General features: G+C 34.2%; 1 protein-coding gene across 6 annotated transcripts in view; it reads right to left on the bottom strand.

Annotated features, from left to right (window-relative positions):
* The window catches only part of NF1 (neurofibromin 1), a 256,997-nt gene that overhangs the window by 165,319 nt on the left and 75,573 nt on the right, over positions 1-16,105 (bottom strand). For all 6 annotated transcript variants that reach the window (XM_004267159.4, XM_004267158.4, XM_033423420.2 and 3 more), the window contains exons 9-12: positions 6,438-6,611; positions 5,851-5,973; positions 5,521-5,595; positions 394-525 (exon numbers count right to left, since the gene is read on the bottom strand). In XM_004267159.4, coding sequence (XP_004267207.1) covers positions 394-525; positions 5,521-5,595; positions 5,851-5,973; positions 6,438-6,611 — 504 coding nt within the window. The remainder of the gene's footprint in view (positions 1-393; positions 526-5,520; positions 5,596-5,850; positions 5,974-6,437; positions 6,612-16,105) is intronic.

The following is a 16,105-nucleotide window of genomic DNA, read 5'->3' on the forward strand; positions in this document are numbered from 1 at the left end:
CATTAGTAGGAACATTCACTCTAACCCAGGAGTCAGCTTCCCTTACTCACCCCCAAAAGATGAGGAGCTAATCAAAATATTTTGATTCATAAGGAAAGATTAAAGGAAAAAGAAACTAAAAAAAGAAAGAAAAAGTGACATTCATTAAGATTTTAACAGCATTTTGTTAGAAAATATCTCTAAGAAAAGTAAGTTAAACTCACTGAAATAGTGGAAAACATACATCATTAACTAGTATTGCAACAATATTGCAGTATTCAACATACCACAATACTTACTGAAAAGAAAGGTCTCATTTGATTTTCTAAAAAAATCAAAACAGCAAGAATGGGATAAAGGCACTGAAAACGCAACTGCAAGAAGGTGGAATTCAAAATTCACGATTAATCTTACCGGTGCCATTCGTATCGCTGGGTGCGCTCCACAACCCTGGACTGCTTTATGAAGTGTTTCACCAAACATATTTCGAAGTTCAACTGAGTGACAATATACGGCATCAATCTTAGGCCACCAATCCAATGCAGACTGGAGAAAAACAGAGACCATAAGAAAGGAAAAGTCCAAATTTGCATGAGTTATATGCTCTGGTAATCACTGTAGTTTTATGGTTTATCACTTTGTGAGAAATTTCCTAAGACCATGCAAACACACACTATGATTTCCAAAGTCTTCAAGTAATGTCTTTAATTCAAACACCAAACCATACATCTATTTTAAAATATCATAATGAACATGAAACAAATCACTCACTACGTAAGCGTGAGCATTTGAGACTGTCTTTTCTCACTGATAATTTAGTGAATCTGAAAAACAAAGTTTTTAGAGGGCTAATTCTGTAGGCAATCTTTTTCTTTTTTATAAGTTTAATGTTTTACACATTTCAGAAACATATGCATATATAGTATATATGTCCCAAGGCAAGAATTCTATTATCAGTTTTAAAAGAGATTAGTGGTTCAACACAGTGTTGAAGGAATATGTGATAAACCATTACTTATATGCCTACAGACAAACAATGATAATTACAACATGAAATTAGTAAATGAGATAAAGCTATTAGTAAACCTATAATCTTAAATTGATATGCAATGATGGCACAATACATGAGAAGACTAACGATCACCACAAAGACAAAATGATCATAGCTAAATATTTTTTTAAGTAATTATTTTATGTAAATATTTTTCTACAGTTTAACCTGTTTATTTAGCTTTGATTCTAGTTTTTAGTGCCTATTTTATTTGAAAGTGTATCTTTTACTTTTACTTTTAAATGAATTAATTACTATATTATGGAAAATGACAATTATGAAAATCACTAAAACTATTAAGTTTGTCTATCAGTGAATACAAAAATGACTGGATGAATTTTCACTATATAGAGAGAGTATGCAAGGAATAGGATGACTTAAAATACAGGCTTCCAATTTATAAAACTCCTGCTACAAGAAATACCTGAAAGAACAATTTGAAACACTAGATAAGGGGATGTGATAGCTTCACATCCTATGCCCAAGTTCCTTCTACTTTGAAACTAAGCTAATTAAATTCTCAACATTTAATTTTTTTAGCCATAACTCTCAGAATATTTACAGTAGCATCAGGTTATATTACCTAAACCCCAAATTTTGGATTACAAACTCTATTTACTGTATAGTATACTATAAAACCAATTTATAAAATACAATCAATACTGAACTCCATTTATGAAAAAACTCCTAAGTTATGAGGGAAGAAATACTTTTATTTGGATAGTATGATTGTTTCTATTTTTCTCTCAAACTCTTAATTTACTTCCTAACAAATGATCAAGTTTTATTAGTTTCGTTATATAATGAATTCTTTAAATGTTAGTCAATCTGGTCACCTGACTTGCACAGAGCAATCAATACACCTTGATTTCCATATATCTACTAATTTATACAGCTTGTGTTAATCAGCTTAAAGTAACAAAGACTGAATAATCACAAAATGCTTTGAGGTAAGAGTCCTCACTCTACTGACCCTATAATATCTTGTCAGAAACTGCTGAACTAAAGACATATGCATCCCACGTAACATCCTATCCAAACTACTATGTCATTTTGACAGCTGCTGAAATTGTATCATGGTACCAGGTATACCCTATTAAATAACTTGATTTTAACTTAAGATTTAGTTATTTTCAAAATTTCTATTTTTCATAATATATAAAATCATTCATTTTAAAGTAAAATTTAAAGATACACTTTCAAATAAAATAGGCACTAAAACCTAGACATTATGTAGTTGGTAAAAATTTTAGTTTTCCAAGCAGTTATTAAATGTGTCCCTTCTGAAACCAGTCAACTAAGGTAGACTTATTCTTTTTTGTCCTTGAAAATTCTAAGTTCATTGCCAAACAAATGGCAATACTTTCATAATATAAGCAAACCATGTGGCAATTCTTCAAGATTATTTCAATAAATTTCACATGCCTTGGAAATAATTTCTTCAACCAAACCCACTCAATAGAATGAGATCATCTCATTCTCAATATGTGAACTATCCATAAGTAAACTACACTCAACTGCCATAAGGAAAAAACAATACTAAGTACTATACCAGCTATAGCATGTTCCACTGATGGGAGAGATATTTGGTTCATATATGTATATATTATTTCTTTAACTGCCCAATTATAACAACATATCTAATCTAACCTAAAGGAAGTGTATAAAGATTAAGCACATAACACAGATCTTTTAACTACAATTCATATCTTATGGCATTCCGTAATAAAAAAGGTGATGGTACTAAACGTACCATTTTAGAAACTGATAAAAGCTTAAATTATAATCAAATTCAAATAGTGACTGGATTTTCAGATTTCTTAAGAAGAAACAGTGGACTCTTTTAGACCTAAACACAATACTTATGAACTGAACATGAGTATGTTTCACGAAAGCAAAACAAAACTGCAAACATCATTACTACTTCTATATACACCCTCAAAACCACATCATTTATCTAATTTGAGAATGTGGTAATTTTAAAAAATCTGTGAGCTGGCTGAAAAAGCAAGAAAGAAGAAAACTTATGAGGTGTACTGAACCAAGAATCATTTAAAAGGAAATCTCTTTTTGTTTTTTTTTTTTTTTTTGGGCGGTACGTGGGCCTCTCACCGCTGTGGCCTCTCCCGTCGTGGAGCACAGGCTCCGGACGCGCAGGCTCAGCAGCCATGGCCCACAGGCCCAGCCGCTCCGCGGCATGTGGGATCCTCCCGGACCGGGGCATGAACCTGCCTCCCCTGCATCAGCAGGCAGACTCTCAACCACTGCGCCACCAGGGAAGCCCAAAAGGAAATCTTATACTACAAATAAATTTAAGATTAGGAGTCCAAATATCTAAGAAAAATTTTATGTGATTTCAAGACAGAATATTTCCATAATATCTACATTAAGTGAGATTCTATAACAGTCAATTCCATAAATTAGCATATTTACTTTATACACAGTCCTTTTCAATCAGAAATTACTTCAGATTCAATATCTCTTAGCCTCAAACCAAAGGAAAGAAAAACCCTAACAAGAAACAATTTATCAAACAATCTATTGTAATAAAGTATCATTATCTAAGGTCCAACTATAAAAGATATTTTATAGACTCAAATTTATGTTCCTTTTCAAGCTAATCATTAAAAGGTTACTAACACTTAATATTTTAAAAGTTAGTCAATATAGGTTTTTCTTTATAAAAATAGATTTCGTATTTATGTGGCCTCTGATACAGACACACTCCACCTTCACACATGCAGTACTCATTAGAGTACAGAAGGATGCACAACCACTTCACCATATACATTGAGGCATGCATGAAGTACCACTCCAGGCATGCTTTAAACCCACAAAGGAGCAGCTCAGCCACTTACAGCAGTGCCAAGTCCATGCTTGAAAGTGCTCTATATATTCAATTGTAGACAAAAATATTTCACAATTAAAGTAACTAGCCACAGAGTATCAAAAAAGTATACACTTGGGTTTATTAAATACAAGCTTTAAGCATTTATGTAAACCATCCACTCTAATAAACAGAATGTTTTTAGTATTATAAACCAAAGGAGAAAAAAGTAATAGTATTTTATTTCTGAATTACACATAAACATGAAGGGTAAAAGTCATTGTTTTTAAATTAATGGCCTTGAAAGTAAACAAGGGTACAATGTCTTAGCTCATTATACTGGCAAAAGCAAAATAAAAATTTTTCTAAGTTTTTAATACAAACATACCTTATCTGCAATATCAGATTCATTAAAATTTCCCTTTTGCAAAAAACTGTAGTTAATATTACTTCTACCTATAACTGATCCTCAACTGAGAGAGGAATCATTCCCTTAGGCATTTTTAGTTATTCATAGTGTCTGGGGGCAGAGATGGGAGAGGAAGGAAGTGGCAAAAAAGGTATTTAATGAAATGAGGACCAGGGATGCTCAATGTCCTACAATGCACAAGGCAGTCCTGCATTGTAAAGATTGTCCTGACCAAAAATGCTACTTGCACCCCACTGAGAAAAACCAAATGTGTCACTACATAGTTTTATTAATAGTTATTATTCCTCTGCAGGAATGGATAAAAGAAAATGAGGAAGAATTTGATATAGTTCAATACATCCAAGGCAAATGAAGGTGAGAAGGATATTTTTAACTCACTAGAGACACTCTTTTGAAATAAAATTTGATTATAAAGAGGACAAATATACCCAAATTATCAATGATTAAAGTCCTTTTTAAGGGAGGAAAACAGGAAAAAGTTGAACAATTTACACTTACGTGTGAATATCTAAAAATGGATAAAAGTGGAGCTATGGTAAATAACACTTGAAAACCTTCAAAATATGATCAGAAGAACAGAATTTTTTAAATCCATGGTCCAAATCTAATACGGTTACTATCTTTCTACTTGATGTACTCACATCAGAGTCGAAGGTTTCACAAGTACCTTTTAATAAGTTTGCTTATTTTGTCTGATATGCTTTTATATCATGTAAACACCTCTAAGTGTTAATGTTTCACTTGTTTAAGGAAGACTAAAAAGTGCAATCAAATATGGTCTCACCATTTTTTTAATATACATAATACACTACAACATAAATACTACTACTTTTAACTTAAACAGTAAGGTGACAAGTAAGAACGTATCAAATGCTGGGAAAGGGCTAAGAGTATTAAAATAATATGTGAAGAGCTTTGGGATGAAAATGTTAAATTATATTTTCAGTGGCATTGTTCTCAAGGGCTTCTGATCCAAATATCTTTTAAGTTTAATCTTTCCAAAGGATCCCACTAACTCCGTCTTCCTCAATAAGGGCCCTGAGGTCAAGATTAAATATGAAAAATACAATTGTATATCAGTTATTAGATAGAATCATGTGTGAGAAATCTTCCTATATCATACATCTAAATTCAAAATCTTTTGTAAACCAAAAACGACTTTCTTAAAAAGAAATAAAAAAGGAGTAAAGAAAAAAAAATTTTAAGTTATTTAGCAATACCTTTTGGACTTACATTGGTGATGATTCGATGGAGTGAATTTACCAGCACATAGTGAAATGTAGAAGGGGAATTCTGAGCCAGACAGATCTACAGAGGAAAGAAAAAAAATGATTATTACTTTTATGAGAAAAATATATAGTAATATATATGAGGACAAAAGGAACAACAAAAAGAAAGTTTTTTTTAAAATAGAATAAATTTTTAAGCTCTTTAAATTAACTTTAACATATAATAATGAGCAATACTGATAAAGGTGTAATCTATTCATTTTTCTACTCTTTTCACATTTAAAAGGATCAACAGCATCAGTAAACACAATTGGATCAAAACCAATGCTCTCACCTTAAAGTGTTGGTTGTTGTGAGGGCTTATACGAAAGCAAGAAACAAGGCAGTCAATCATTAGATCCACATCTGCAGGCTGACTGCCTCTTGAGAATGGTTTACTTGGATTAAAAAGCAGGTTCTATGAAAATCCCAATAGAAAACAAAAGCCTTTAAACAGTCATGCAGTATTTTTTCTACTAGTATTTAATAATAACACATCATCCACACAGATGGCAGTAACATTTAGTTCCCAGACAAAGCACTAATATTGTGGTTCATCAGTCTGACAAAATTCAAAATTCTTACTATACCATATATGGTTCCTTTCAGGCCCAAATTTCTACATTATTTTAAACACAAGTCTGAATATTTATGCTAATTTAAGAAAACGGGTTCATTCTGTGTTTTCTTCATATTCTAAGCCACCTTATGTAGCCAGAGGAACAGTAACAAAAGCAGGTCCTAAGAACTTAATAAAAGACGACTCAGAACTTCTGTGTTGCAATGATCTTTGACAGTGATCTAGTATACTATTTATACTACAAGTTTATTCTTCATTTAACGTTTTTTAAGTTTGTATAAGAGAAACAATAAGCATGTTACCTTAAGATCAACCACCATGGACTGAACTAGTAAGAAGATGACAGAGTTATCTTCCCAATTGATGTAAGTACTTGCTTTACACAGTTTGACACAGGCAATTGCAGCGCTTTCAGTCAGCTGCCTGCTTCCTCCGTGGCCGGCAAGTGCTTTTCGTAGACTGTCCAGAAACAACTTCTACAAAATTCAAATACAGCAATTAGATAATATGTGCAGTTTCTTAGATTTCAGACTTACTTAATAATGTAGGAAATTAGCCTCTAAAAATTATACTCTAGAAACATATAATTGATATTTGTGGTTTTAAATTTCATAATTTAAGTAGCTGTCATTTAAATGTTTCTTGAATACAAAAAAAGGAACCTGTTCTTCCCTTTCTTTGTTGAATTATTAAAGGAACATGAGAAAACATCCTTCCCAAACAATGCAGTTGACTTCCCAACCCTGAATTTAGCTGATCAAATTCTTTTTTTTTTCTCTCTTTTTTATATTATCTTTAATTTCTAAATATTATAGTTTCTTGGTTAATGTCTATCTCAAATTGTTCCATCTTTATCTAAAACTCCAGGCTATATTCAAGCTTCAGCCTTCTAACTAAGGATATATCTAAGGCTGTTCTAGTGCTCTAAATTCCATTCCTCATAGAAAGTTATGCATTCTTGTGATCTCAAGCCCTCTCTACAGCTCATTAACAAATTTCTCCCTTTGGCCTTACTCCTAACTGAAAATAATACATCTATACTTACACACCTTCTCAAATATAACCTGCCAAAAGCTAAACTCACGCAACAACAGCAGAATATACATTCTTCTCAAACACACAAGCAACAATTTCCAGGATGGACCATATGTTAGGCCACAAGTCTTAATAAATTTAAAGAGATTAAAATAATATATATAATCTTTCTGATCACAATGAAATGAAACTAGAAATCAACAGCAGAAGGAAAACTGGAAAATTCACAAATGTGTAAAAATTAAACAACACCCTTGGTCAAAGAAAAAAACCACAAGGAAAATTAGAAAATATCTTGAGACAAATCAAAGTAAAAATACAACACACCAAAAATTAAAGAAAACCGTGCTAAGTGGATATTTTATAGCTGGAAACTCTTACATTAAAAAAGAAGAAAGTTCTCAAATCAATATGAAATAGAGAATAGAAAAACGGGGAAAAATCAACAAAATCAAAAGTTGGCTCTTTGCAAAGGTCAAGAAATTTACAAACCTTTAGCTAAATTAAGAAAAAAAGAAGACTCAAATTACTAAAGATCAGAATTGAAAATGAGGACATTACTGTTTTTACAGAAATAAAGATTATTACACTATGAAAAATTATACACCAACAAACAGGATAATCCAGACAAATGGGCAAATTCCTAGAAACACACAAGCTACCAACACTGACTCATTAAGAAACAGAAAATCTAAATAGAACTATAACTAGCAAGGAGATGAAATCAGTAATAAAAAACCTCCCTACAAAGAAAAAGCCCAGGATCAGACGGCTTCACTGGTGAATACTCTATCAAGTATTTACAGAAGAATTAACACCAGTTCTTCTCAAACACTTCCGGAAAATTAAAGGAGAAGGAACACTTCCTAACTCATCCCATGAGGCTAGCAATACTCTAATATGAAGGCCAGACAAAAACACTGCAAGAAAACTATGGCCAAATCTCCCTTAAGAATATCTATGAAAGAATCCTCAACATGAATTAGCAAACCAAATCCAGCAGTATAGTAAAAGGATTATATACTATGACCAAGTGGGATTTATTCCTAGAGGACATGAATGGTTCAACAACAAAATCAATCAACGTAATACATCACATAAATAAAATGAAGGGAAAAAAATCCTCACCATTGATGCAGAAAAAGCATTTGGCAAAATTCAACACCCTCCAACGACAGAAACACTGAATAAGCTTCCTCAACATGATAAAAGCTATATATGAACAACCCATAGCGAACATCATACTTAATGGTGAACAACTGAAAGCTATTGGTCTAATATTAGGAACAAGATATGGACGTCTGCTTTTGCCACTTCTATTAAACATACTAGTGGAAGTTCTACGCAGAGCAATTAGAAAAAGAAAAGGAAATGAGAAAAGAAAAAGAAATAAAAGTCATCCAAACTGGAAAGGAAGAAGTTATCTCTGTTCTCAGATGACATGATCTATATGTAGAAAACCTTGAAGATAACACACAAACACACAAAAAGCCTGTTAGAGCTAATAAACAAATTCAGCAAAGTTGTAGGATACAAAATCAACACACAAAAGTCAACTGCATTTCTATACACCAGCAATGAACAATTTAAAAAGGAAATTAAGAAAACAATTCCACTTATGAAAGCATCAAAAAGAATAAAATACTTAGGAATTAACCAAAGAGATGAAAGACTTGCACAATGAAAGCTATAAAACAGTGCTGAAAGAAATCAAAGAAGATATAAATGGAAGCACATCCCCTGTTCAAGGATTGGAAACTTAACACTGTTAAGATGGCAATACTATCCAAAGCACTCTACAGATTCAATGTAGTCCTTATCAAAACCCCAATAGTGTTTTTTGCAGAAACAGAAAAACCCATCCAAAAATTCATATGGTATTTCAAAGGAAGCCAAAAAGCCAAAACAATCTTGAAAAAGAAGAACAAAGTTGGAAGACTCAAACTTCCTGATTTCAAAACTTACTACAAAGCTACAGTAATCAAAACTCTGTGATACTGGTATAAAGACAGACATATAGACCACTGGAATAGAAGAGAAAGTGCAGAAAGATATCCTCAAATATATGATCAAATTCAGTGGAGAAAGTACAGTTTTTTTCAACAAAGAGAGCTGGAAAAACTGGATGTCCACAGGCAAAAGAATGAAGTCAGAACCTTCCCTTACTCTATATACAAAAATGAACTCAAAATGGATCAAAGATCTAAACAACTAAAGCTATAAAATCCTATAAGAGAATATACAAGACAATCTTTACAACACCGAATTTGGCAATGATTTCTTGATATGATACCAGAAAAAGCACAAGCAACAAAAAATAAACTGGACTTCATCAAAATTAAAAAGCTTTTGTGTATCAAAGGACATTATTGAGGTGAAATGACAATCCACAGAATGAAAGAAAATATTTGCAAATCATATATCTGAAAAGGGATTAATATCCGCAATATTTAAAGAACTCCTACAACTCAACAACACAAAACACTGTGAGTGTACTCAACACCACTGAACTGTACACTTAAAAACAGTTAAAAGGGTAAATTTTTTGCTACTTCACCACAACATAAATAAGTAAATAAAAATTTAAAAGCTAAACTCATATTTCCTCTGAACCAACTCCCACTTTGGACTTCCTTTTGATCAGTCTCAAACACTATTCTGCATATCTCTCCTCTAACCCTAATCTTTAGACTTCTCCTAATTGCCTAAAGAATAAAGTTTAAATCCAAACTGGCTCACAATGTCTTCCAGATTACTCACATCTGCTCTTCATCTTCACTTCTTGTAACTGCCTGTGTGAACCTTTCACTCTCTAGCTAACTTTTCTGAACATACCTTCAACATTTTTATATCCATTTTCTTGATTACCCTGGCTTGAACAACACTCACTTTCTTTCTCTAATCTAAATTCCTTTCTTGTTTCAGGTTCAACTAAGGTTCCACACCTCTTCCATAAAACCTTCCTAACTATCCAAGCTTCATCTGAATCCTTACAGCACATATAGCCTGTATTATTATCCTAGTAAACAGGTACTCTTGATAAATAACTTTTTATCCATAAAGGAATAACGGGGACTTCCCTGGTGGCGCAGTGGTTAAGAATCCGCCTGCCAATGCAGGGAACATGGGTTCGATCCCTGGTCTGGGAAGATCTCACATGCCGCGGAGCAACTAAACCTGTGAGCCACAACTACTGAGCCCACGTGCGCCTAGAGCCAGTGTTCCGCAACAAGAGAAGCCACCGCAATGAGAACCCCACGCGCCACGATGAAGAGCAGCCCCGACTCGCTGCAACTAGAGAAAGCCCGCACGCAGCAACAAAGACCCAACACAGCCAAATATATATTTTATTTATTTATTTATTTTAAAAAGAAATAACTGGAAATTCTAGGGAGACAGCAGTCTTAAGCCATCCTTGACTGCTGATCTCTCCTGTAGCTCCTTTATTCCTTGGTTCCCATGTTCACCTCTTGTTCCTGGAGATATAGCCATATTTCTCAGCCTCTCTTGCAGTTAAATGTGGCTATATGACTGAGTTCAACTAATGAAATGTGAATGAAAGAGATGCATGCTATTTAAGGGCCTGACCCACAAAAATCCTCAGCATGCTTTTTTTCTATGTTATATTTTTCCCTCTGGCTCGCAGAATGGAAACAACTCCCACAGAAGCCATGTATGGAAAATGGCAGTCGTTGCTGGCCAAGGTCCTAAGAAACCACAAAGAGGAGGACTGTCCTGCAGAGCTACTCAGTTCGGCTGCTCAATACTATTTCATTAAGTATAATAAAGTTCTATTTGGTTGAGCCGTTATACTACCTACCCTAATACAGTAAGATAGTAATACAACTAAAAATAATAATAAAATTTAGAAACTGAAAAATAGAACTGCTTTCCATACACAGTCTGCAGTCTAGGATTGGTGTAAATGAAAGCCTGATCCGATCTGTTTAGGGTTCTATTTGTTTGTTGTTTGTTGCCTTGCTTGCTTTATAATAAAGCACTATGCATGATTACCAAAGCCTGGAAGGAGTTCTGCCACACTGCCAAAGTCAATTGGCTACCTGTGGGAGCCCAGCCAGCTAAACCAAGCATTTCTCACAGCATACTATCTCAAGCCACCTACAGGGTATTTCTAAGAGTAGTATTAAAGATTTGCATTAAATTCTGTGTCCTACTAAAATTATACACATTCTACTCTGATGACCATGAAACACCTTTTTAAACAAATATGTACCACAATTAATTTTTTTAATCACGAAAAACTAACAATTTAGAAACTATAAAACATTCCTCTAAGTCAAATATGGCATCATTAAGTAACAGAAATTAGAAATTGATAATTACTAAAATTGAGGAAACTTCATCTGAAAACCAAGACTGCTGCTAAAAAGTAAAATCCAAAGCCTTCCAGATACTTCTACAGTTTTTTAAAAAACTGCAAATAGATGAACTAAACCATTACCTCAGAAAATAAATGTTAGAAAATATAAAGTCAAAATGCCAGTTTTGGGCTTCCCTGGTGGCGCAGTGGTTAAGAATCCGCCTGCCAATGCAGGGGACATGGATTTGAGCCCTGGTCCAGGAAGATCCCACATGCCACGGAACAACTAAGCCCACGTGCCACAACTACTGAAGCCCGCACACCTAGAGCCCATGCTTCGCAACAAGAGAAGCCACTGCAATGAGAAGCTTGCACATCACAACGAAGAGTAGCCCCCGCTCACCGCAACTAGAGAAGGCCCATGCACGGCAACAACGACCCAATGCAGCCAAAAAAAAAAAGACCAATAGAATAGATAAACCCTAGTAAACATGAATGAGGAAACATGAGACATATTAGAAATGAGGAAAGAGTTATAAACATGGATATTGAGGAAAATAATTAGAAGAGAATATATAAATATTATAAATAAACATTGTGTCTATATATTTCTATATTATAAATAAAATATGTAGATATAGATATACATAACTCCTTGCTGATAAAATTGAAAAATGTATTTCCTAGCAAAGAATAAACTGTCAAAAGTAATCTTAAAGGAGACAAAACTTCCTCAAAAAATTAAAAATAGAATTTACATACAATCCAACCATAGCACTTCTGTGTATATATACAAAAGAATTGAAAGCAGAGTCTCAAAGAGATATCTGTATACCCATGTTCACAGCAGTATTATTTGTAATAGCTAAAAGGTGGAAGCAACCCAAAAGTCCAGGGACAAATGAAATTGGATAAACAAAATATAGTATATACATTCAATGGAATATCACTCAGCCTTAAAGAAAGGAAATTCTGACACGTTACAAGGTGGATGAACCTTGAGGACATTATGCTAAGTGAAATAAGACAGCCACGAAAAGACAAACACTCTATATTTCCACTTATATGAGGTCTCTAGAGTAGTCAAATTCATTGAGACAGAAAGTAGAATGGTGGCTGTTAGGGGCTAGCAGGAGGGGAATATGGGGAGTTATTGTTTCATAACAAAATGAACAATGGTTATTAAACTTTAGTGTGCACAACAATCGCTTAGAGGGTTTGCTGAAAACAGGTTGCTAGCTGTACCCCACCCCTAGAGCTTCTGTTTCAGCAGACCTAGAGTGAGGATCTAACAATTTGCATTTCTAACAAGTTTCCAGGTGATGCTGACGCTGCTACTCTTAAGACCACACTCTGAGAAGCACTGAACTAGATCTTGATCCCAATCTCTCTGTCTCATAAAGATTTTAAAAAGTAGACTAGAAGGATATATACCAACCCTTGACAGTGGCTGTTCCCAGGGAAAAAGGAAAGAAAATGGAATTAGTGGATTCAAAGGGGACTTGAGCTTTATCTGGAATTAAAGGAGAACTTATGCAACTATTATTTGTTCAATTTTTAAAATCATATGTAAATAGAAAAAAGATAAGCAATATATCATAATGTTAATATGAGTATGGGTCATTGCTATATTTGTTGTACACTTCAAATATTTCTGCCAAAAAAGATGATATAGTCAAAAGAAATGATGGTCTGGAAAAAATATTTACAACCAACTGAAAATAATGGATTACTGCTCCTAATAAACAAAAAGTCCCATTAAGCTCTACCCACCTCCAGTCCCTCCCATCAGGAAACTTACACAAGCCTCTTAGAAAGCCTCATCCACCAGAGGGCAGACAGCAAAAGGAAGAAGAACTACAGTCTGACAGCCTGTGGAACAAAAACCACATTCACAGAAGGACAAGATGAAAAGGCAGAGGGCTAGGTACCAGATGAAGGAACAAGATAAAACCCCAGAAAAACAGCTAAATGAAGTGGAGATAGGCAACCTTCCAGAAAAAGAATTCAGAATAATGATAGTGAAGATGATCCAGGACCTCAGAAAAACAATGGAGACAAAGATCGAAAAGATGCAAGAAACGTTTAACAAACACCTAGAAGAATTAAAGAACAAACAAACAGAGATGAACAATACAATAACTGAAATAAAAAATATACTACAAGTAATCAATAGCAGAATAACTGTGGCAGAAGAACGGAGAAGTGACCTGGAAGACAGAATGGTGGAATTCACTGCTGTGGAACAGGATACAGAAAAAAGAATGAAAAGAAATGAAGACAGCCTAAGAGACCTCTGGGACAACATTAAACGCAACAACATTCGCATTACAGGGGTCCCAGAAGGAGAAGAGAGACAGAAAGGACAAGAGAAAATATTTGAAGAGATTATAGTTGAAAACTTCCCTAACATGGGAAAGGAAATAGCCACCCAAGTCCAGGAAGCGCAATGAGTCCCAACAGGATAAATCCGAGTAGAAACACACCAAGACACATAGTAATCAAATTGGCAAAAATTAAAGACAAAGAAAAATTACTGAAAGCAGCAAGGGAAAAACAACAAATAACAAAGGGAACTCCCATAAAGTTAACAGCTGATTTCTCAGCAGAAACTCTACAAGCCAGAAGGGAGTGGCATGATATACTTAAAGTGATGAAAGGGAAGAACCTACAACCAAGACTACCCAGCAAAGATCTTATTCAGGTTTGATGGAGAAATCAAAAGCTTTACAGACAAGCAAAAGCTAAGAGAATTCAGCACCACCAAACCAGCTGTACAACAAATGCTAAAGGAACTTCTCTAAGTGGGAAACAGAAGAAAAGGACCTACAAAAACAAACCCAAAACAATTAAGAAAATAGTCATAGGAACATACATATCAATAATTACCTTACACATGAATGGATTAAATGCTCCAACCAAAAGACACAGGAAGGCTCAATGGATACAAAAACAAGACCCACATATATGCTGTCTACAAGAGACCCACTTCAGACCTAGGGACACATACACACTGAAAGTGAGGGGATGGAAAAAGATATTCCATGCAAATGGAAATCAAAAGAAAGCTGGAGTAGCAATACTTATATCAGATAAACTAGACTTTAAAATAAAGAATGTTACAAGAGACAAGGAAGGACACTACATAATGATCAAGGAATCAATCCAAGAAGAAGATATAACAATTATAAATATATATGCCCCCAACATCGGAGCACCTCAATACATAAGGCAACTGCTAACAGCTATAAAAGAGGAAATCGACACTAACACAGTAATAGTGAGGGACTTTAACACCTCACTTACACCAGTGGACAGATCATCCAAAATGAAAATAAATAAGGAAAACAGAAGCTTTAAATGACACAATAGACCAGATAGATTTAATTGATATTTATAGGACACTCCATCCAAAAACAGCAGATTACACTTTCTTCTCAAGTGCGCATGGAACATTCTCCAGGATAGATCACATCTTGGGTCACAAATCAAGCCTCAGTAAATTTAAGAAAATTGAAATCATATCAAGCATCTTTTCTGACCACAACGCTAGGAGATTAGAAATGAATTACAGGGAAAAAAACGTAAAGAACACAAACACATGGAGGCTAAACAATACGTTAGTAAATAACCAAGGGATCACTGAAGAAATCAAAGAGGAAATCAAAAAATACCTAGAGAAAAATGACAATGAATACAAGACGATCCAAAACCTATGGGATGCAGCAAAAGCAGTTCTAAGAGGGAAGTTTATAGCTATACAAGCCTACCTCAAGAAACAAGAAAAATCTCAAATAAACAATCTAACCTTACACCTAAAGGAACTAGAGAAAGAAGAACAAACAAAACCCAAAGTTAGCAGAAGGAAAGAAATTATAAAGAGCAGAAATAAATGAAATAGAAACAAAGAAAACAAATGCAAAGATCAATAAAACTAAAAGCTGGTTCTTTGAGCAGATTAACAAAATTGATAAATCATTGGTCAGACTCATCGAGAAAAAGAGGGAGAGGTCTCAAATCAATGAAATTAGAAATGAAAAAGGAGAAGTTACAACAGACACCACAGAAATACAAAGCATCCTAAGAGACTACTACAAGCAACTCTATGCCAATAAAGTGGACAACCTGGAAGAAATGGACAAATTCTTAGAAAGGTATAACCTTCCAAGACTGAACCAGGAAGAAACAGAAAATATGAACACACCAGTCACAAGTAATGATACTGAAACTGTGATTAAAAATCTTCCAACAAACAGAAGTCCAGGACCAGATGGCTTCACAGGTGAATTCTATCAAACATTTAGAGAAGAGCTAACACCCATCCTTCTCAAACTCTTCCCAAAAATTGCAGTGGAAGGAACACTCCCAAACTCATTCTATGAGCCCACCATCACGCTGATACCAAAACCAGACAAAGATACCACAAAAAAAGAAAATTACAGACCAATATCACTGATGAATATAGATGCAAAACTCTGCAACAAAATACTAGCAAACAGAATCCAACAACACATTAAAAGGATCATACACCATGATCAAGTGGGATTTATCCCAGGGATGCAAAGATTCTTCAATACACACAAGGAGAAAAAGGAGAACCATATGATCATCTCA

Source organism: Orcinus orca, chromosome 19 (genome assembly GCF_937001465.1).
Source record: "Orcinus orca chromosome 19, mOrcOrc1.1, whole genome shotgun sequence".
Taxonomy (NCBI): Eukaryota; Metazoa; Chordata; class Mammalia; order Artiodactyla; family Delphinidae; genus Orcinus; species Orcinus orca.